General features: G+C 34.5%; 1 protein-coding gene across 3 annotated transcripts in view; it reads left to right on the forward strand.

Moving 5' to 3' along the window:
- RPAP2 (RNA polymerase II associated protein 2) overlaps positions 1–22,345 on the forward strand; it is an 84,349-nt gene that overhangs the window by 6,505 nt on the left and 55,499 nt on the right. For all 3 annotated transcript variants that reach the window (XM_079904362.1, XM_079904363.1, XM_079904364.1), the window contains exons 3-7: positions 1,400–1,514; positions 3,738–3,836; positions 4,044–4,109; positions 6,109–6,197; positions 20,852–20,887. In XM_079904362.1, the coding sequence (XP_079760488.1) occupies positions 1,400–1,514; positions 3,738–3,836; positions 4,044–4,109; positions 6,109–6,197; positions 20,852–20,887 (405 nt within the window). The remainder of the gene's footprint in view (positions 1–1,399; positions 1,515–3,737; positions 3,837–4,043; positions 4,110–6,108; positions 6,198–20,851; positions 20,888–22,345) is intronic.

Raw genomic sequence — 22,345 nt, forward strand, 5'->3', positions numbered from 1 at the left:
TAGCAACTCCTAATGTACATTCTGTTCTGGTCTTAGTATATGACATAGCTTTTAGTGGTAGGCAGCAAAATGAGAAAAATAAAAATGTTTGTCATAAAGCTGAATATATATATTTAATACAAAGAACTGTCTTTTAATCTCTGTCCATGTCTTTTTTACATATTTGACGTAAGATTGGTCTTTATGAAATGGTGGGAGAACAGGTGTTAATTGCAAGTTTCTTCTTGTTTTAATGTCCCTATTTGTCCCCAGCTGGCAATCTTGTGTCATTTCTCCAAATTGTTTTTGTAAGACATATTGCTCCAGGCCAGGAACTAGAGTCTAAAGTCTTGGAAGTCAGTGAAGGAAGGGAGAAAAGGTGAGTACATTCTAGGTCCAGGTATGAGAGCCTAGTCAATGTCCAAGAGGGCAGCAAATGTTGTTCTGGTAGGCAAGAAGAAAGTAGGGTAGGAAAGGAGCAAATAAGTCACCAAGATAGTTGGTATCTTTGGTCCCATGGCAGTGGTTCTCAGCCCTGTTACACGCTAAGATTATCTGGAACACTTAAGAAAACACCAGTAACCAGGCCCCATCCTCAAAGATTGTGATTTAATTAGCCTGCAGTGGGACCTAAGCATGGTATCTTTTTAAAAAATCTCATCAGATGATCCTAAAGTGCAGCTAGACTTGAGAACCACTGTCCTAGGGCCATTGTTTGATCAGATAGCCTCTGCTTTTATATTCATGATGTGTATTCATGGGGCCAGCAAAGGCTGACAGAGTCCCACTGGTGCGAGGATAAGGTCCAGCCCTCCTAGGAAGATTGTTGTTTTCCTAAACTAGTCATATCAATATAGTTGTTTAATAAGACTTTACAACAAAAGTAAGTAAATACTTCTTTGCAGATATGACTCTGTCCTGTCAGACTGGGCCAGCCACTACTTAACTTTTGAGAATTAGCACAAAGAAATTTTTACTCACAAGAACAGCCGAAATCCTCTTTTACCTCTCCAGTCACTTCTGATTTCTAAAGATTTCAGGGGAAAACCTCCATTTTTAGGTACACACAGGAGTGATTGAGTATAAAATCTAACTGGCAAAAAGATTTCCCCTCATTTTCTTTTCTGTAGGAGACTTTTAAGTTCTTCCTTGTCCTCTGAGCTCTGGAAGTCAAATAATCCTGTTGTTATGGCAGACATCAATGTGTGCAGTGTAACAAGTAGCTTGTTTCCTTTTTGAAAAGTATTGGATTGAAAGAAACAGCATTTAAAAATATACATTTAACTTAAATAGCAAAATAGTAAGTTGTTAGTGTTGTATTTTAAAATATAGAAAATTAGCTATGCTAAAACTTACAAGTAGAATAACCTTTATAACCTTTATAATATGTAAAAAAAAATACATATTTTTTTAATTTTAGGAAAGCCGAACTAGAAGCAGTTGTCAGAAAGAAGATTGAGTTTGAGAGAAAAGCTCTACGTATTGTTGAACAGCTTTTAGAAGAGAATATTACAGAAGAATTCCTAAGGGAGTGTGTATGTGTTGATAAATTATTACTTTTGTTGTATAAGATCTTTATGTGTAATGTGAAACTTCTTTACATTATTGAAATCTTTGAATCTATTGTCAGCTACATGCTATAGAAATTATGCATTTAAAAATAATCAACTATTATGCATTCCTTGTTTTATAGTGACTTTAAAATGCACTAAAGAGAGTGCATTATGCATATTAATGCATATTATGCATTAATATATTAATATATATTAATATATTAATTAATATATTATATAATATTATATATATTAATATATAATATATTATATATTGTATATTATATAATATATATTATATATAATATATTATATATATTATATAATATAATATATAATATATATATTATAATATATATAATAATATATATTATATATAATTATATATAATATATATAATATATTTTTATATATTTATTTATATTTTTTTATATAAAATATATAAAATATATATTATATCTATATAATTATATAGATATAAATATATATATAATATATAAATATATATATTATATATATAATATATATTATATATATTTATAATATATATAATATATATTTTATATATTTATATTTATATATTTATATATTTATATATATATAAATATATATTAAATTAAAAATATATATTAAATATATATATTAAAATATAATATATTTTAATATATAATTATATATAATATAATATATATTATAATATATAATAATATATTATATTATATATAATATAATTATATATTAATATTTTATTAATATTAATTATATATTATATATTAATTAATATATTAATATATAATTATTATATATAATAAATTAATATATTATGCATGTTTTACCCCTTCGTGCTAGTTCTTTTAACCAGTCTGCTAATCTCAACCGATTTTCATTGCTTTGCACTGCTGATCCCCATGTCACTTTTCATATTCTGTATGTTATCCTATTTTAGTAATGGAAGATCGTTATTTTTGTTAATGTAATTTCATTAATTTTGATATTTTAAAAACCTGAAATATAGACCATTTATAGTTTAACACATAAGAGAATTATCATCTGCATTAAAAAACTTTTTTTGTTTTCTTTAATGGCTTATTGCATTAAAAACTTGAATGGAAATGTCTGTTATATCCTCATAATCCTTAAGAGAAAAAAGAAATGGAAAATTAAAGCTCAGAAATTTTATTGCAGAAATAATTCTTAGTGTGGCTTAGAGATTTTCCTAAACAAGAGGAATATAAATATGACAATATTTAAATTCATATAGGTAACTGCATCAGAATCTCCATACTTGATGACTTTAAAGACAAAGACAGACCAGAAATGGTTTGTCTCAAGAACTGAGATTATTTGAACATGAAAACGTCAAAGGAAAATATCTGGCATTAGCTTATAACTATCACCTCACTGTTCTTTTCAGAAGATAGAAGATTTTGCACAAAAATTTGTTCAGGAGTCACAATGACACCTTTAGTATACTTTGTTTTTGAGATTGTGCTTTAAGAAATAGGTAAAATTATATCCTATTATTTTATTTGGTTTATTTTTGAGTAATACTTTTTTATTATTATTTAATTGTTTTTGGCTGTGTTGGGTCTTTGTTGCTGCACACGGGCTTTCTCTAGTTGCAGCGAATGGGGGGCTGCTCTTCGTTATGGTGCGCTGGCTTCTCTTGTTGTGGAGCACGGGCTCTAGGCGCACGGGCTTCAGTAGTTGTGGCTCGTGGGCTTAGTTGCTCCGTGACATGTGGAATCTTCCTGGGCCAGGGCTCGAACTGGTGTCCCCTGCATTGGCAGGCAGATTCTTAACCACTGTGCCACCAGGGAAGTCCCAAGTAATACTTTTTTAAAATAAAATATACTATCAATATTTTCCTTTGATATAGCAGTCACTGTAGCATCACTTCTTCCTCCTTTCATGAATTGTATAATCTACAGGGATGCACAGTCTACCATGGCAGAAATTTTTTGGGCTTTGTGGGTTTTTTTTTTTTTAATAATAGCTAACATTTTCTGAGTACTCAGTATGTGTCAAGAAGCGCTTTTTGAGTACTTTTCCTTTATTTTCTCTTCTGATTCTAACATCAAACCTATGAGATAGGTACTGTTATGATCCCTGTGTTTTCAGATGAGATCGGTAAAGCTTAAAGAGCTGATAAATAAACTTTTCCAATAATCTGGCGGGGGAAATGCCCCTCTCATTTCTTTATAGGGGAAGTTCATCACACCTGCTCATTATAGTGATGTCGTGGATGAGCGTTCTATTATCAAACTCTGTGGCTATCCCTTATGTCGGAAGAAGCTAGGAATTGTAAGTAACTACTTTTTTTTAACATGTAGACTTTTTATTTTTATATTTAGCAAAATACTGTGTAGAAAGAACAATAAATGAAACAGGTCATGAACTAATGATGTGGGTTAGCCAAAGATATGATATGTACATGACTTACTCTTGTTAACTGTAAAGTTCATGTTTGTTATTTGAATTCTTTTGTAAGCTATATGTTCTTTTCTTTAGGTACCAAAACAGAAATATAAAATTTCTACCAAAACCAATAAAGTCTATGATATTACTGAAAGAAAGGTAAGTTTAAAGGCTATTTTCAATGTGGCAGTTAATTTTTAATATTATACTAAATGGAATTCTAAAAATATCTGTTTAAAATCTTGCCTTTTAGAAAATAGCCATGTTAAAAGTTTTTCATTTATAAATATTTCATTCAAGATGTTTAAAAAAAACCTCTTTGCTTACACTTTACTTAATATGTGAACTTTTAAAAATTAAAAATGCATATTGGCACAAATTCAGGCGAGTGAATCATAGGACAGAGTAGAGAGCCAGAAACAGACTCACTGCTTATGTGGACACTGGACATATGACATCAGGAGTATTTTAGATCAGTGGAGAAAGGATGGATTTTTTTTTTAATAAATTGTACTGGCATGATTAGTTATCCATATGGAAATAATGAAAACTGACACCTATTTCAGTGTACATACAAAGATCAATTTTAGGTAGGTTAAGGACCTAAATGTAAAAGAGATACCTTTTCAAAGACAGTATGAGAGAATATCTTTATAAACTTGGACTAGAGAGAATTTCTTAAATAAGATAGAAAACTATAGACCATAGAGGAAAAATTGATACATTTTTTTACATTAAAATAGAAAACATATGCTCATTAGAAGTTTCTTTAAAAAGAGAGTGAAAAGATAAGCTACAAATCAGAAGGAGTTATATTTCTCACATGTAACTGACCATAGATTCCTAACCAGAGTATGTCATCTATAAGAAAAAGACAAAGACTTAATTAAAAAAATTTTACGGAAGGAACTTGAATGGCTAATGAATATATGAAAAGATGCTCAGCCTTATCGGTAATCAGGAAAATAGCAAATGAAAACACATTGAGTTACATTTTTACAGTCCCCAAATTAGCAAAATTATAAAAACCTGACAGCATTAGTAACTCTGTATACTGCAAGTCAAATAAAAATTGGTACAACCTTTTTGAGCAACTGTTTGGCAAAGTCAAATTTGCGCATTCTTTGTGACCATTCTTTCTATTCTTTGGTATAAATCCTTGCCCATGTGCACAAGTATATATGTGTATAAATGTTCCTAGTAGGATAAACAAAATATGGTACATACATAGAATGGAATAATTATTTGACCTTAAAAAGGAAGGAAATTCTGACACAAGCTACAACTGACTGTACTTTGAAGACGTTATCCTAAGTGAGATAAGCCAGCACAAAAAGAAAAGTATTATATGGTTCTACTTATATGAGGTAATTAGAGTAGTCAAATTTATAGAGACAGAAAGTAGAATGGTTTTTGTCAGAGGAGGTGGAAATGGGGACTTATGGTTTAATGGGTGTGGAGTTTCAGTTTTGCAAGATGAAAAGAGTTCTGGAGCTAGATGTTGGTGATGGTTGCAAAACAGTAAGAAGGTACTTAATGCCACTGAACTATATACTTAAAAATGCTTAAGATGGTAAATTTTGTGTATTATACCACAATTTTTTAATTTAAAAAATTGTTATTAAAAGAAGGTTCATAGTAACATTGTAATGATAACAAAAAATTACAAACAACTCAACTGTCCGTAAATAGTAACTAAAAGGCAGTATACTTAGGCAATGGAATATAATACACAGTGTAAATGAATAAGCTATAGCTACACAAATGAGTCTAAAAAACATAATGTGGAACAGAAGAATACAAGAATACATGACAATATGATTCCATTTAGACAGAGTTTAAAAATAGGCAAAACCGAATGATATATTTTATAGGATATGTATGTAAGTAGCAACACTAAAAGAAAGCAAAAGAATGAATAACACAAAATTTATAATAGTGGTTACCTCTGGAGAGTGTGGAGAGTGATACCATTGGGGAGGGATACATAGAAGCCTTCAGAGGTACTAAATCTTACTTCTTACCTTGGGTGGTAGATTCATGGGTTTTCGTTTTTTTCTGTGAACTACATATTTATGTTTTATATTCTCTTCTGTACATAAGTTGTATTTCACAATAAGAAAAAAATAATTTGCTAGTTTTAAAATGTTCTTTTCAGTGTTTTTGCAGCAATTTTTGTTATAAAGCATCGAAATTTTTTGAAGCACAAATTCCTAAAACTCCAGTGTGGGTTCGAGAAGAAGAAAGGTAATTTAAATCATTATGTATACATTTGTTCATAAATTCTAATAATTTCTTTCTATTTTTTGAAATATGCAAAAAGTAGGTATAGTTTTCTTTGGAATGCATTTACTGTACACATTTTAATTGTGGGGAAATGGTTATATTTCAAGCAGAGCTTTTGAGGATTTTACACTTAAAATCAGAAAATTAATACATACAAATGTTATGTGTTTGCTGTTTTAGCTTTAAGCACAAAATCTGAACTTTGCTTCCTATTGTGATAGTTATTTCTATTAATTCTGTTAATATAATCCTGGGATAAGAATTATAAATTTTTTCAGAAGGTACTGGATTTTGGGATCCAACTGAACTCACTTTGTTGTTAAGAAACTATATACTAATGTTAAAAAGTTCAGGTTACTAATTTATTTAATCTGTATTAAAAATCGGTACAATATAAATTTAAAGAAAGCCAATTTAAAGAGTCATTTTTAGCAAAAAAGTTTATAGACATTCCTGGGATTTTGCCTTGTGAGAAATGTTTAAACATTTATAACATTTTATTAGTTGCTGAATTTGAAAGAGAATTTATTACTGAGGGGAAAATTACATAATATTAAAAAAGTAACAAAAATTATTCTTATGTAACTGAACTGTATTGTCTAGAAATTCCAAACAAAGGCTTAAATTAATGAGATAAAGTCTCAAGTAATTCATGTTTGATAGAGAATATTGTAACAACACAAGGCAGGGTTATTTGGGGTAAAATAGGATCTATGCTAAATAAACTTAAAGTCTTATTTGATACACAAGTAACGTGACACTACTGTATGTTCAACTAGCATTAATTTTACTGATGGCAGTACCTTTGCAGACACCTTTGCCTGCTGCTCCAATTTTGTGTGGTTCAGAATATGTAAAATATACTACAGTATGGCCTTTGTTAATTGAATTCAACGTAATGGAGACTAAATTGCTCATCATTTCTCTAGCAGCCTATCCAACTTTCTTGTTTGGAGGATAAAAGATTGTAGCATTGTCCAAAGTGACTGGGAAGCTAAGAGCACCTTTCTAACTATCACTTTTTCTCTTTCCTTAACATTTCTTTAACCAGCGCTGCCCATTATCTCCTCAGTCCTAATGACAGTGACATATTCCATTTCCCAGTGTTAAGACTGGTGTTTCCTTGAGTTGTTCTTAACTTTGCTTCCAGAGATCTCTACTTCTTGAAGTTAGCTCTCTCATTTAGCCCATACTCATATCTGCTTCAAAACCATTTATCAAAGCACCTTTGCTGTCATCTCTGTTTTCTTCAGATATAGTTATTGATACTTCCTTCAGCTAATTTAAAACAGTTCTTCCCTCTAACCTTTTCTCAAAATCTTACCATGCTCTCTTAAGAATGCCCACTTTTTCCCAAAGCATGAAGCTCTGTCATTTTATATTTGTAGTTCTTGAATTTCTACCATATCTATATGCCCTTTCTTACCTCACTTAAAAAAGAAAGACGAAAATAACCTTGGTTTCCCTAAACTAATCAATTTAATTTACATTTAAAATGTATAGCATGCTCTTACTACCCAGCAGGCTACACATGTGTAAAAACCAACCTGTGAGTTTAAATTTAAATCTCATTGGGATGACAAAACAAATACACATGAGTGAAACAAGTTTGTACTTATTCTAATGGGAACCTGTAATGTAAGTTAGTGAGGATAAAGCATTGCATAATGAAAAACTGTAAGCAGAAGTGAGAAAATAAACTCATAGGAATAGGCTGGTATTGGAAGTAGATAGTGAGAACATTAGCTCACTTGAAATAAGGGATATGTTTGGGCAAAAAATAGAAAATAATGATACGTATCAAGGAGCCAAGCTAAGTTTGGTATATCTTCAAGTCCTGGGGAGATATCAAGTGTTTTTGAATAGAATTTAGTTTGGCATTGGTGTATAAGATGAATTAAAGAGAGGATCATAATGAAAGAACTGAAAGGGTCCTTAGAGAAAATTTAATCCAACCTTATTATCAAACAAGCTCAGAAAGACTAAGTGTATTTCTTAAGCTAGTGATAGATTCTGAACAAGGCTAGGATTCTTTCATCATATTCCTCTTGATTGGAAGTAACCAGTGAGTAATCTATAAATATACAATTGTCACATTGTACATAGTGTAACTATAGCCCTTATTTATGTATAATACTTGTCTGTATATAATAACCATCTCAGTATTTTTCATATCTGGATGCGTCAGTGTTAACCTTAATTTCTAAATTCTTAGGGGCAAGGATTATGTCAGTTTATCTAATCCACTAGAGGTCACTGTGTTTTCACAGAGAATGTTTGATATTTTTATGTGTGCTAATGATCAGAATTCTGGAATTCAGTATTCGTTTAAAAAGCTTGTCTAGCTATTGTACATATAAGCTCTACAGAAATGTGGTATTTTAAAGAAAGTCTGTTCACATATAGTATGGGGTATAACATTCGTAACCTATCTTCTTTTAAAGGGGAAAAATGGCTTTTTTTTAGATGGCAGCATTAAGTATTTAATGCAGAGATATTTTTATTAGCTTAGAGTGAGTTGTAATAAATAATAAGCTATATCACCATCATAATATTAAGTTATAATTTTATTAATATTACTATTTTTATTATAATTTAAAAATAAGAATAAATTTTAAAATTCACTCATAGAATTAGTTATTTTATTGTAATGACTTGCAAAATCTTTCTTTAATTGAAATATAGTTGACATATAGTATTATATTAATTTCAGGTATACTACATGGTGATTTGACATTTTCATATGTTATGGAATGATCACCACAATAAGTCTGTTAACCATCTGTGTCCATACAAAGTTATTACAATATTATTGAACATGTTCCTCATGCTATACTTTACATCTCTATGGCTTCTTTATTTTATAACTGGAGGTTTGTACCTCTTAATCTACCCTTCACCTATTTCATCGACATTTGTTTGTTCTCTGTATCCATGAATGATTTCCAAAATTTTTGACCACTGTAATAAATGCATTTTACATTATCCACCACATACATAGAACTGAAGCAAAAGTTTTAGGAAACAGTTTTTATCCTCACTACATGAAAAGGCTCTGATATTTTCTACTCTGTTGCTTTTTTGAAATGCTGGTAGCAACCCCCTTAATTGGTTGGTCCTGATCTGTAGTGTTTGTTTGTTTGTGTAAATTTATTTTATTTATTTTATGTTTGGCTGCATTTGGTCTTCTTTGCTGCACGTGGGCTTTCTCTAGTTGTGGCGAGTGGGGGATGCTCTTCATTGCAGTGTGCAGGCTTCTTACTGTGGAGCACGAGCTCTAGGCGCACCAGCTTCAGTGGTTGTGGCACGCAGGCTCAGTAGTTGTGGCTCGCAGGCTCTAGAGTGCAGGCTCAGTAGTTGTGGCGCTTGGGCTTAGCTGCTCCGCGGCATGTGGGATATTCCCAGACCAGGGATAGAACCCACGTCCCCTGCATTGGCAGGCGGATTCTTAACCACTGTGCCACCAGGGAAGCCCCCGATCTGTAGTTTTAAGAGCACTGTTTTGTTGGATCTAGCTTAGATTTTTAGTTGTTTTAGTGTAAGAAAGTCTGTTACCAGCACTGAATCTTATTTTCCTCATTTGTAAGTAGAAAGTTGCATTTAACCTTAGTTCCCTTTAGTTCTAATGTTTTACAATTCTAAGTCAGTCAGTGCTGCTATAGTGAAAGTTTTCTAGATAAGGAAATGTCTCATTGATAAAAATGATGAAAATTAAAATGATCAGTATAAGCCTAGGGAAATTTATACTACCTTGTAGAGAAGTCTGTCTCATTTAAGGGTACAGAATACAGTATTAGAATACAAATTACTGACTAAATAAATTTGAACTCTTCAGTCTGTAAAAGATAAAGTCTGATAAAGGATTGAATTAAAGTTTTTAAATTATGAAGAAAAACCAAGAATTTTTTTTTTTTTTTTTTTTTTGCGGCACGCGGGCCTCTCACTGTTGTGGCCTCTCCCCCTGCGGAGCACAGGCTCCGGACGCGCAGGCTCAGCGGCCATGGCTCACGGGCCCAGCCGCTCCGCGGCATGTGGGATCTTCCCAGACTGGGGCACGAACCCGTGTGCCCTGCATCAGCAGGTGGACTCTCAACCACTACGCCACCAGGGAAGCCCAACCAAGAATATTTTATATTTTATAGTATGTCCAGAACAACTTGAAGTTTACATCTTTAGGGACACCATGGTCTTACATACCATTTGGAAACAGAATATTCAATTTGACAATTTGACTCAATTTGTTTTTTCTTACATTATTGTGAAAGCTAATATAAATTTATTCACCAGATTCTAAATACTAAAAACTATAGTAAAATTTACTATAAGATACTATTTTGTACCATAATAAACTCACTGCCTCATTGGTAAAAACCTATAAATCAATTTAAGAAAAAGTTAGACAAATTCATGAATTCTAGCTCCATACTTCTGTTGAGGCTTTGGAGTCAAAAAGGGTCTTCATTTTCGTTATTAAGGTAAAAATATCTGGAGTATATCTTTAGTGTCATGAATAACAGCAATGCTTTACACAAAATGTCTCCTGATGCTCTGTCAGAGACAAAACATTGACCATGACGCAGTATGATGCTTCTCATGTTGTGAGTTAGAAATTTTTCACCCACTTGGTGGCCAGAAACAGACCACATACAGTTTTGTTCCTCTGAGACGGTATGCTTGTTTAGGTAGTCATATAGTTACATTTATAAATCCTGTTTGGTTGACTGTAGGCTCTGACGTTGTTGAAGGAGGGAAATTTCTTGAATTGTAACATTAAAAAATCAGGAGTTAAAGCTGAGAAGGAAGGGCAAATGTTTAGATTCAAATTTTGATTTAAAAGATGAAATTGGGGTGAATGGTTAATGCTGACAGAGCTAAAAGCGCCATCATGTGGCCCAGAGTAGGGGATTTTCACACATGCTTCTTAGCAATAAACAGTATAATCTTAGAGGTGCGGAAGCCAAAAACCTCTGCAGAACAACTTCTATAACCTCTTCCTGAATAGTGTTGCTTGGTAGACAGAATAAAAACTTTCTGAAACAGGTTTTAACATGTTTCATATTGTATTTGAAAAATTCCCACCACAGGGGGGAATTGTAGCCTGCTGCTTCTGTTGGTTTATATATAATACACATATTCTAAGTGATACACACACACCAAGGTCTTCTGGTGTGCTATTTCTAGTTTTAGATGTACTTTGCTAAAGTTACAGTTAATCATCTAATTTGTACTTTAGTGAAAATAATGTGAAAATGCTTATAAAGAAGAGCTTGAAGATATTCTTTAACTAAGATAGTTATTTTTTAAATTGAGCTTATCTGAATTAAATGTCTCAGGACAACGTAAACTTTGAAAGGAATGGAAGATACTTAACATTGATGAGAAATGGTAGTTTTAACAAAGAAAAAGCTTTTGAATTTCATCTAAAAAAGGATAGAAAAGAAAGAGCAATGTAACTTGGTGCCTTGTTTCTAAAACAGCTCATAGCAAAAACAAACTGAATTTTATATTGAACCTTTTGTCCAGTACCTCATTAAATTCAGTTTTGGTTTATCTTAGTGTCAGGTACCATTTTCCCTTTTACAGATTGGGAATCAGAGTATTAAAGTCACTCATAAAGCATCTAGAAACAATGTTCAGCATAGTTTTCTTTATGTGAAGTCAGAGAACTGAAACAAAGGAGAGGAAAATAGTAAAGTATATTGAATTCTTTTGGGAGGGGATAAGTAAAGATGGTATCCTCGCAACTTTTGGGGTTCCTTTTTCTGGCTTTAATTAGAGGCATCATGTTAGAAAGAGAGAACTTAGACTTTGAAAGACCTAAATTCAAATCCTAGATTTACTACTCGATATGTGTAGTGATCTTAGGAACTCAGTTAACCCCTCAGAGCTTCAGTTTCCTCATCTATAAAAATAAAGTTGTTAGTTACGTGAAGATTAAATGAAATAATAACCATGTAGCAGAAAGTATGGGAAGATGAAAAAGTCCTGGAGATGGTGATAGTTGCACATCAGTGTGAATGTACTTGATACCACTGAACTGTAGCTAAAAATGGTTTAAATGGTCAATTTTATGTAATGTATATTTTACCACAATTTAAAAAAAAAATTCACTTACCATATAATAAGCAATCAATATATGCTAATTTTCCCCTTCATTAGAGGTTTAATTTTCTTTTAATTCTTAGTGTTTTTCTCAAAAAATATCAAGTTGTATTGCTGGAGATTTCTCATAAAACTACTTAAATTGTATTCATGATTTAGAATAATGTTTACATTTTTATTACCCCTTGATTCAGCCATGCTTGGACCTCATTCTTATTTGGAACCATTCTGCCAACAAGATCTTGAAATAAGAGCTTCCCGTCTCTGACCACAACCTCTATCTCATCTGCATCTGTCACTCCTGAATGTGCTTTGTGACCTCGTTTTGACCTCCTGTCTCTACCTCAGCTCTATTCTTCTAGGTTGGCAGACCCTCATTAAATTTGTTTTCTTGAGTTCCACTGTCAGCAGTTGTAATATCATCCTCTCAAACGATCCCAGATTCTTTCTCCCTTAACTTCTATTATGTCCACCTTCTAGGCTTCAGTCATCCTTCTTTTCTGTTGCTGAAGATTATTGGGTAAAGTTCTCAAATAAGATCATTAGCACTTTCGATATGCTGTCTCATTTAATTCAGTCCTCACAACATCCCTGAGGAAGTACCGTTACCCATTTTATGGGTGGTGAAACTGAGGCTTAGAGAGGTTTAGTGACTCTCTCAAGAACACTTAGCTTATATATCTAGATTTGGGATTTAAATGCAGATTTGTCTGGCACCAAAGCCTGCACTCTTTGCATTCCTGTGGCCCTGTTCCAGTTCATTCTGTCTAGTCTCAACAGTGTCCTCACATGTTTATTCTTTGTTTCTTAATGACTATGATACATTCAGACCTTTTCTCCTCTCCTTAAACTTTGAACCCCACCCCCAACTCCTAGTAGATATAACCTACTACTTAACTGAAATGATTGAGGGCATCCACCAGAAGCTCCTTCAACATTATTTTCTTCATATGCTTTCTCATTTCTCTGCCTCCTCGTTGCTAATGTAGTACCTCTGTGTTACCGTTTCTGTTCTCCTCTCACCAAGGCCTTGCTGTATGGTTTATTCCTATTTTCTTACTCTTTCAAACTCTCCTTTCATTCTAATTCTTTTTCCTGTACTTTAAAAAGGAAAAAAAAAATCCTGAAAAATATCCTTTAGATTTAGCAGTCCTGTGGTAATTGGTGATCTTAGCAAGAGCCATTTCAGTAGAGTAATGCATACAGATTCCAGGAGGCAGAGGGTTGAGGACTGAATAGGAGATACGGAATTGGAAATGATGAGTGCAGACTTCTTTAAAGAAGTCTGATGATGAAAGGGGGAGGGATTGTATGGCTCAAGGACAGGGTTGTTTTGTGTGTTTGTTTGTTTAAGAGATGGGCTAAGTTTAAGCATGGTAGTTTACTGAAAGGAAAGAGAAAAAAGGGAGAGAGGTTTGTGGAGTAAAACCTCAGAGTAAAATCCATAGGATTAGCCTCCAATGTCTTTATATACAAATTATATTGATCTTTATAGGCCCAGCTGAATCTGAAGCTTTTCTTCATTGGCTCAGCCAGAAGTTTTTCTTTCTTCTCTAAGTTTCTGGAGCAGCTCATCTCTCTCTCATGAATTATATGATGCAGGAGTGTAGTTCTTATGAGCGATGCTGGCTGGCAGTGATTCCTGGCTTTACCACTTACTAGCTGTGTGACTTTCGGCACATTAGTCAGTCTTTCAGTACTCGGTCTTTTTATCTGTAACGTGGGATGGTGGTAGTAGCTATATCATTCTTATGAGGATTATTATTTATAAATATCTTGGAACACGTGCTTTCCTCCTACTAAATTGTAATGTCCTTAAAAATAGGAACCTATTCTTTGTATTACTTAACATACCCAACATAATCCATACATATAATACTTCAGAATTTTATTTTTGAAGGAATTTGTTGAATGATGGAATATGCCATGCATTTGCAGGTTAGCCATTTAGTTAGTATAAGAATCCAGTTGAGAATCACTTTGTCTACACATATTTTTTTTTCCTTACAGTGATACTCAGATCCTGGTGTAAGACCAAATACCAGACAGCTGCATGGTACTGAACCTTGATAATTTTAGCCAGGAAGACTTGGGCGGGGAAGTGGGATAGGAAGAGTGAGAGAACTACAAATGGAAGTGGGAGGAAGTAGTCAACAGGCAATAAAACACTCTGTTGTAAACGTTAGCATATTATTTAGTATGCTAAAAAAGCTCTTAATGGGAGTTATAAATACCCCCTGGAGTAGTCAAGGCTAGTCACCATCCAAGCAGTGTCATTTGTTTTCTTTGAGTAACACCAAACCAAAGTAGCTTCTGTGACTAGAGTTTTCGTGAGTGGGAAGAAGGAGGGTAAACAGGATAATTTGGATGATTGGGAAAGGACACACCTCGATTGGCTGAAGGACTAAGGAAGAAGAAAAAATAGATCAAATTTTTACTGTCAAGGAACTTACTGCCTATTGCCTTATCTTGTCTTTTTCTTCTAATTTTTTTATTATTGGTCTTGGGGGAATTCCTGAACTGCAGGGAAATCTCTAGAGCAGGGATGTACACCTCCTGATGTGTGGTACTTAGATGTTTAATGGGAAAGAATGCCTTGATCAGTTAGCAGTGCCTCCCATAGCTAAGGAGAGGATTGGCAACAAATCATTCCCTGCAGTGCCTAGTATGCTTGCGACTGAACAAAAGATGAATGGATTATCTAGGCAGTAGTTATATGATTGATGCTGTGATGTTTAATTATATAGAAGAATACTTGCAACTGATATTTTTGATTGGTAGCCTTTAAATGTCATAACTCAAATGGCTTCTGGTTCCATCTATCCATTTAGCTTGACTTTTTTAAATTAATTTTTATTGGAGTATAGTTGCTGTACAATATTGTGTTCTTTCTGCTGCACAGCAAAGTGAATCAGCTATATATATACATATATCCCCTCTCTTTTGGATTTCCTTCCCATTTAGGTCACCACAGAGCACTGAGTAGAGTTCCCTGTACATAGGTTCTCATTAGTTATCTGTTTTATACATAGTAGTGTATGTATATCAATCCCAGTCTCCCAAATCATCCCACCCCTTCTCCCCGCTTGGTGTCCATATGTTTGTTCTCTACGTCTGTGTCTCTATTTCTGCTTTGCAAATAAGATCATCTATACCATTTTTTTCTAGATTCCACATATATGCATTAATATATGATATTTATTCTCTTTCTGACTTACTCTGTATGACGGTCTCTCGGTCTATCCACATCTCTGCAAATGACACAATTTCGTTCCTTTTTATGGCTGAGTAGTATTCCATGGTATATATATACCACATCTTCTTTATCCATTCCTCTGTTGATGGACATTTAGGTTGCTTCCATGTCCTGGCTGTTGTAAATAGTGCTGCATTGAACATTGGGATGCATGTATCTTTTTGAATTATGGTTTTCTCTGGTATATGCCCAGTAGTGGGATTTCTGGGTCATATGGTAGTTCTATTTTTAGTTTTTTAAGGAACCTTCATACTGTTCTCCATAGTGGCTGTATCAATTTACATTCCCACCAACAGTACAGGAGGGTTCCCTTTTCTCCACACCCTCTCCAGCATTTAATGTTTGTAACTTGACTTTTTTTAATCAAAGATTTTTGCAATATGACCTTCATTACAGCCCTATTTTGCCCTTTAAATGGGATTTATGTTCAGTGCCTTAGCTTCTCTTTAGTGCACACCTATGTTCTTGTATTTTTTTCTATTAATTGACTTTGTTTTTTACTTTTATTATTATTATTATTATTTTTTTTTTTTTGCTGTACACGGGCCTCTCACTGTTGTGGCCTCTCCCGTTGTGGAGCATAGGCTCCAGACGCACAGGCTCAGCGGCCATGGCTCACGGGCCCAGCCGCTCCGCGGCATGTGGGATCCTCCCAGACCAGGGCACGAACCCGTGTCCCCTGCGTCGGCAGGCGGACTCTCAACCACTGCGCCACCAGGGAAGCTCGTATTATTTTTTTTAATTAATTTATTTGGTTGCGCTGGGTCTTAGTTGTGGCAGACGGGCTCCTTAGTTGCGGCTCACAGGCTCTTTAATTGCAGCTCACAGACTCCTTAGTTGTGGCTCGCCAGTGCCTTAGTTGCGGCATGGGAACTCTCAGTTGTGGCATGCATGTGGAATCTAGTTCCCTGACCAGGGATCAAACCCGGGCCCTCTGCATTGGGAGCTCAGAGTCTTATCCACTGCACCACCAGGGAAGTCCCAGTCGACTTTGTTTTTTGAGCAATTTTAGGTTCACAGCAAAATGGAGAGGAAGGTTCAGAGATTTCCCATAAACTCCCTGCCCACACATATGCATAACCTCCCCCATTATCAGCATCCCCCATCAAAATGGTACATTTCTTACAATTGATGAGCCTGCATTGACACATCATTACCACCCACATCCATGGTTTACATTAGGGTTCACTCTTAGTGTACAGTTTGGGGTTTGGACAAATGTATAATGACTTGAATCTACCATTACAGTGTCATACAGAGTAGTTTTATAGCTCTAAAAATCCTCTATGCTCCACCTATTCGTCTCCTACCCGCAAACCTCTGTAACCCCTTATCTTTTTCTGTCTCCATAGTTTTACCTTTTACAGAATGTCATATAGTTGGAGTCCTATAGTATGTAGGCTTTTCAAACTGGATTCTGTCACTTAGTAAAAAGCATTTAAGTTTCTCCCTGTCTTTTCATAGCTTGGTATCTCATTGCTTTTTAGCACTGAATAATATTTCATTGTCTGAATGTGCCTAGTATTTATCCCTTTACCTATTGAAGAACATCTTGGTTACTTCCAAGTTTTGGCAAATATGAATAGAGCTGCTGTAAACATAGCATACAGGTTTTTGTATAGACATGTTTTCAATTCCTTTGGGTAAGTACCAAGGCATATGATTTCTGGATTGTATGGTTAGAATATGTTTAGTTTTGTAAGACGTCTCTAAGATGTCTTCCAAAGTGATTGTACCATTTTGCATTCCCACCAGTAGTGAATGAGAGTTTCTATTGCTTTACATCCTCACCAACATTTGATGGTGTCAGTGCTCTGGATTTTGGCTGTTCTAATAGGTGTGTAGTAATATCTCATTATTATTTTAATATGCATTTCTCTGATGATATATGAGGTGGAGCATCTTTTCATATGCTTGTTTGCCAGCTATATATCTTCTTTGGTGAGGTCTTTTGTGCATGTCTTTGTCTGTTCAGGCTGCTATAACAAAATAGCATGGATTGGGTAGCTTAAAAACAAGAGGAATTTCTTCTCATAGCTATAGAGGTTTTAAATCTGAAGTCTTAAATCTGTCAGGGTGCCAGTATGGTTGGGTGAACACCTCTTCTGGGTTGAAGACTTCTGGTTATGTCCTCACATGGTAGAATGGGAAGGGATCTCTCTGGCCTCTCTTATAAAGACGCTAATCCCGTTCAGGAAAGATTTGCCCTCATGACCTAATCACCTCCCAAAGGCCCCATCTCCTAATAGTATCACATTGGGTTAGGATTTTCTTTTTTTTTTTTTTATGGCTGCGTTGGGTCTTCGTTGCTGCGCATGGCTTTCTCTAGTTGTGGTGAGTGGGAGCTGCTCTTCATTGCAGTGTGCAGGCTTCTCGTTGCAGTGGCTTCTTTTGTTGCAGAGCACGGGCTCTAGGCCTCCAGGCTTCAGTAGTTGTGGCACACAAGCTCAGTAGTTGTGGCTCACCGGCTCTAGATCGCAGTCTCAGTAGTTAAATGGCACACGGGCTTAGTTGCTCCACGGCATGTGGGATCTTCCTGGACCAGGGCTGGAGCCTGTGTCCCCTGCATTGTCAGGTGGATCCTTAACCACTGCACCACCAGGGAAGCCCTGGATTAGGATTTAACATATGAATTTGGGGGTGAAGGGACACAAACATTCAGAACCTTTGATCTTGTCAGTGTTCTGGATTTTGGTTATTCTAATAGATGTATAGTGGTATCTTGTTGTATTAATTTGCATTTCCCTGATGACTTTTGTAGAGCAGGGGTCCCCAACCCCCGGACCACAGACCAATACTGGTCCGTGGCCTGTTAGGAACTGGGCCACACAGCAGGAGGTGAGCAGTGGCTGGGCGAGCCAGCAAGCGAAGCTTCGTCTGTATTTACAGCCACTCCCCATCCCTCACATTACCTCTTGAGCTCTGCCTCCCGTCAGATCAGCAGCGGCATTAGATTCCCATAGGAGCTTGAACCCTCCTGTGAACTACACATGCAAGGGATCTAGGTTGCACGCTCCTTATGAGAATCTAATGCCTGATGATCTGAGGTGGAGCTGAGGTGGTGAAGCTAGTGCTGGGGAGCAGCTGCAAATACGGATTATCATTAGCAGAGAGGTTTGACTGCACAAAGACCGTAATAAATCAGTTGCTTGCAGACTCTCATCAAAACCCTATCGGTTTAACAAAAAAAAAAAAAAAACCGTATCAGTGAGTGGCAAGTGAAGACAAGCTCAGGGCTCCCAGTGATTCTGCATTATGGTGAGTTGTATAATTATTTCACTATATATTACAGTGTAATAATAATAGAAATAAAATGCACAATAAATGTAATGCATTTGAATCATCCCAAAACCATCCCCCCATCCTGGTCCGTGGAAAAATTAACTTCCACGAAACCGGTCCCTGGTGCCAAAAAGGTTGGGGACTGCTGTTGTAGAGCATCTTTTCATATGCTTATTTACCATCTGTTTATCTTCTTTGGTGAGGTATCTGTTAAGGACTTGGGCCCACTTTTTAATTGAGTTGCTTGTTTTCTTACTGTTGAGTTTTAAGTGTGCTTTGATATTTTGGATAACAGTCCTTTATCAGATATGTGTTTTGCAAATGTTTTCTCCTAGTCTGCGTCTTATCTTTTTATTCTGTTGACAGTATTTTTCACAGAACAGAAACTTTTAATTTTAATGAAGTCTGACTTATCAATTCTTTTTTCATGGATCATGCCTTTGGTGTGTATCTAAAAAGTCATCAAGGTTTTCTCCTGTATTATCTTCTTGGAGTTTTGTTGTTGATGTTTTAAAATATTTATTTATTTATTTATTGGCCACACCAAGCAGTATGCAGGGTATTAGTTCCCCAACCAGGGATCAAACCTGGGCCCCCTGCAGTGCTGCAGTGGAAGCATGGAGTCCTAACCACTGGACCACCATGGAAGTCCCTCTTCCAGGAGTTTTATAGTTTTGCATTTTACTTTTTAAGTCTGTGATCCATTTTGAATTTTTGTGAAGAGTGTAAGGTCTGTGTCTAGATTAATTTTTTTGCATGTGGAACATCACTTGTTGAAAAGACTATATTTTCTCCATTGTGTTGCCTTTGTTCTTTTGTCAGAGATCGTGACTATTCCTGTGGGTCTATTCTGGTCTCTCTATTTTGTTCCAATGATCTTTTTTGTCTCTTCTTTCACCAGCGCCACACTGCACTGTCTTGATTACTGTAGCTTTATAGTAAGTCTTAAAGTCAGGTAGTGTCAATTCTCCAACTTCGTCCTTCTCCTTCAATATTACGTTAACTATTTTGGGTCTTTGCCTCTCCATAAAAACTTTAGAATGAATTTGTCAATATCCATAAAATAATTTGCTGGGATTTTGATTGGGATTTCATTGAATCACAGATCAATTTGAGAAGAACTAACTTCTTGACAATATTGAATCTTTCTATCAGTGCACATAGAATATTGATCCATTTATTTAGTTCTTTGAATATTTACTTTTATGTAACATGTTTTGTAGTCTTTAGAAGCCACTTTTTCTGAGTACTTCAGAAGCACTTTACAGAGTTTTCCTGTCCTCTTGGATTCATTTGCTATTATATTTGTTCCTCTTTGTATTTGGCTTTTTAAGAGCCTTTTCCTCCCCCTTTTTAATGCCCAGCCATATGTGATTTCTGGTATTGCATAGCAAAATTGTCCCTAGAGTTAAATCACCTGACCTACATACCTCACATCCATGCTACAATACAACTGCTTTCTCAAAATTAGGGCAAAAAGTCTTATTGACCATATAAAGGAAATAACAGGAGAATTATAATATTGAATAAATAATCTCTGACCTCAACAAGCTTGTAGTCTAGTTAAGAAACTAGACTTAAACATACGAAAAGTAAGATATTTAGATAAAATTTCTGTGTTAGGTCATAGAAGAGCACATGATTAATGTGTATTAACTCTACAGACAATGATGACTCTGGAATTTAGAGAAGGGAGAGATTTACTTTAGCAGGTTAGTCAAGGAAAACTTAATTGGGCTAGTGGAAGTTGAACTTAGTCCTGAAATAAAGTAAATTTTGGATTAGAAAGATTAATTCATATTTCTTGTGGATGAGTTTTATAATATGTTGTGGTTTAAGAAAAACATTAAAAAATCTTTATATGAACTATTTCCTTTTAAATTATATTTTCTATCCAAAGTGGTTATAATAAACACTTGAAAGTGTTTGACATATCAATTGCTTTCAGTTTTTTACTTCTGTGTTTTTGTCACAGATGTCCTGATTTTCAGCTGCTACAGGAAGGACAAAGGTATGGTTGAATCAGTATCACTTACCTTCTATGTATTCTTGTTAATAGAAGCATTAAGAGTAAACCAGGTGATATGAACTCTTGGACTTCCTGTGCTAATGCATTATGTAAGTGCCCATTCTAGCCCACAAAAAGAAATATTTGCCTTGTACAGCTTTTTTTTCTTTTGTGATGGTAAGATGATGTGTTTGATCTGTATGATTTACTGTACAGCTGTTCCTACCAAGGAAGTCTAATTGAACCTGTTGAAATATGACACAAACACAGCTTCCATCTGAGATATTGTGCTTCATTGTCAACTAGATTGTGCCAATTACATTTGTTGAAAGGTTTTTATAGAACATCAAAACATTAATGTATCAGTTAATTATTTGAAAGAGTGTCTAAAGCATTAATAGAAATTCCAAGTTGTGATTTTTTTTCTAAACTTTGCTCATGGTATTGCTTGCCCAACCATGATCATCTCTCAAAACATATCCTTTTATCTTCCAGAATAAATTTTCCTAGTTATTAGTCACTACCTTAGTGAGATGGAATTGAGCACAAGTGAGAGATATTTATTATTCGCTATAAATCTTTAACTTACAGCTTCAAAATAGTATAGAAAAATATAATTACCATACAATTCCAAGAGAAAGTATACATGAAAATTGAGTTGTTCTAAGTTTTTTGAAATTGTACTTACTTCAGATACAAGAGACAGTCTGTGGCTATGTAGGCTAGACTCTAACTAAAAAATGGTATAAAATACTGAATGAACTTATCTTTTTTCTCCATTCCCATCTACAACCTTATTTTCAACTGTTTTTCTTCTTCTTTTACACTTCCCCCAAGCATGCTTTTTTGTTTATTGCTGAATTATTTTATTTCATTTTATTTTTAAAAATTGTAATAGGCTTTAGGGGGATAGGTTTACAGAAAATACAAAAAATAGGTTTACAGAAAAATTGTGTGAGAAGTAGAGAGTTCCCATATACCCTTTCACCACCCTCCAGGTGCTTCTTGACCTAGAATCCTTGCCATCCTGATCTTTTAAAGTTGTTATATGTGCATTTGCTTAAGGGTAATTGCTCTCCTATCCTTATTTATCTCAAGTTTGTATAGACAAAGCTCTCTTTGTCTCTGCTCTTTCATATTTTTTAATCTTTTATAAACCTAATCTGAAAATTAAAGGAACATAGGCAAAGGGAAAACTGTTGTCTTATTATTATCATTGTGATTTAACTCTGGGATTTTCAAGTATAAGTATCTTTCATTGATAAATGTTGATTTGCCAACTTTATTTTCTGCTATGACTTTCTTGAATTTTTCATTCAGTGGAATTTTCTGCATAACTATCAACCAGAATTGGAAAATGCTTAAACGTCTCTTTTTATTTTTGTTTCAAAATCTAAACAGTTCCTCTCATTTTTTTTTGAGAAACCAATAATGAAGTTTTCAAAAGAATCCTTTTTTAAA

This window comes from Stenella coeruleoalba (genome assembly GCF_951394435.1).
Source record: "Stenella coeruleoalba genome assembly, chromosome: 1".
NCBI classification, from domain to species: Eukaryota; Metazoa; Chordata; class Mammalia; order Artiodactyla; family Delphinidae; genus Stenella; species Stenella coeruleoalba.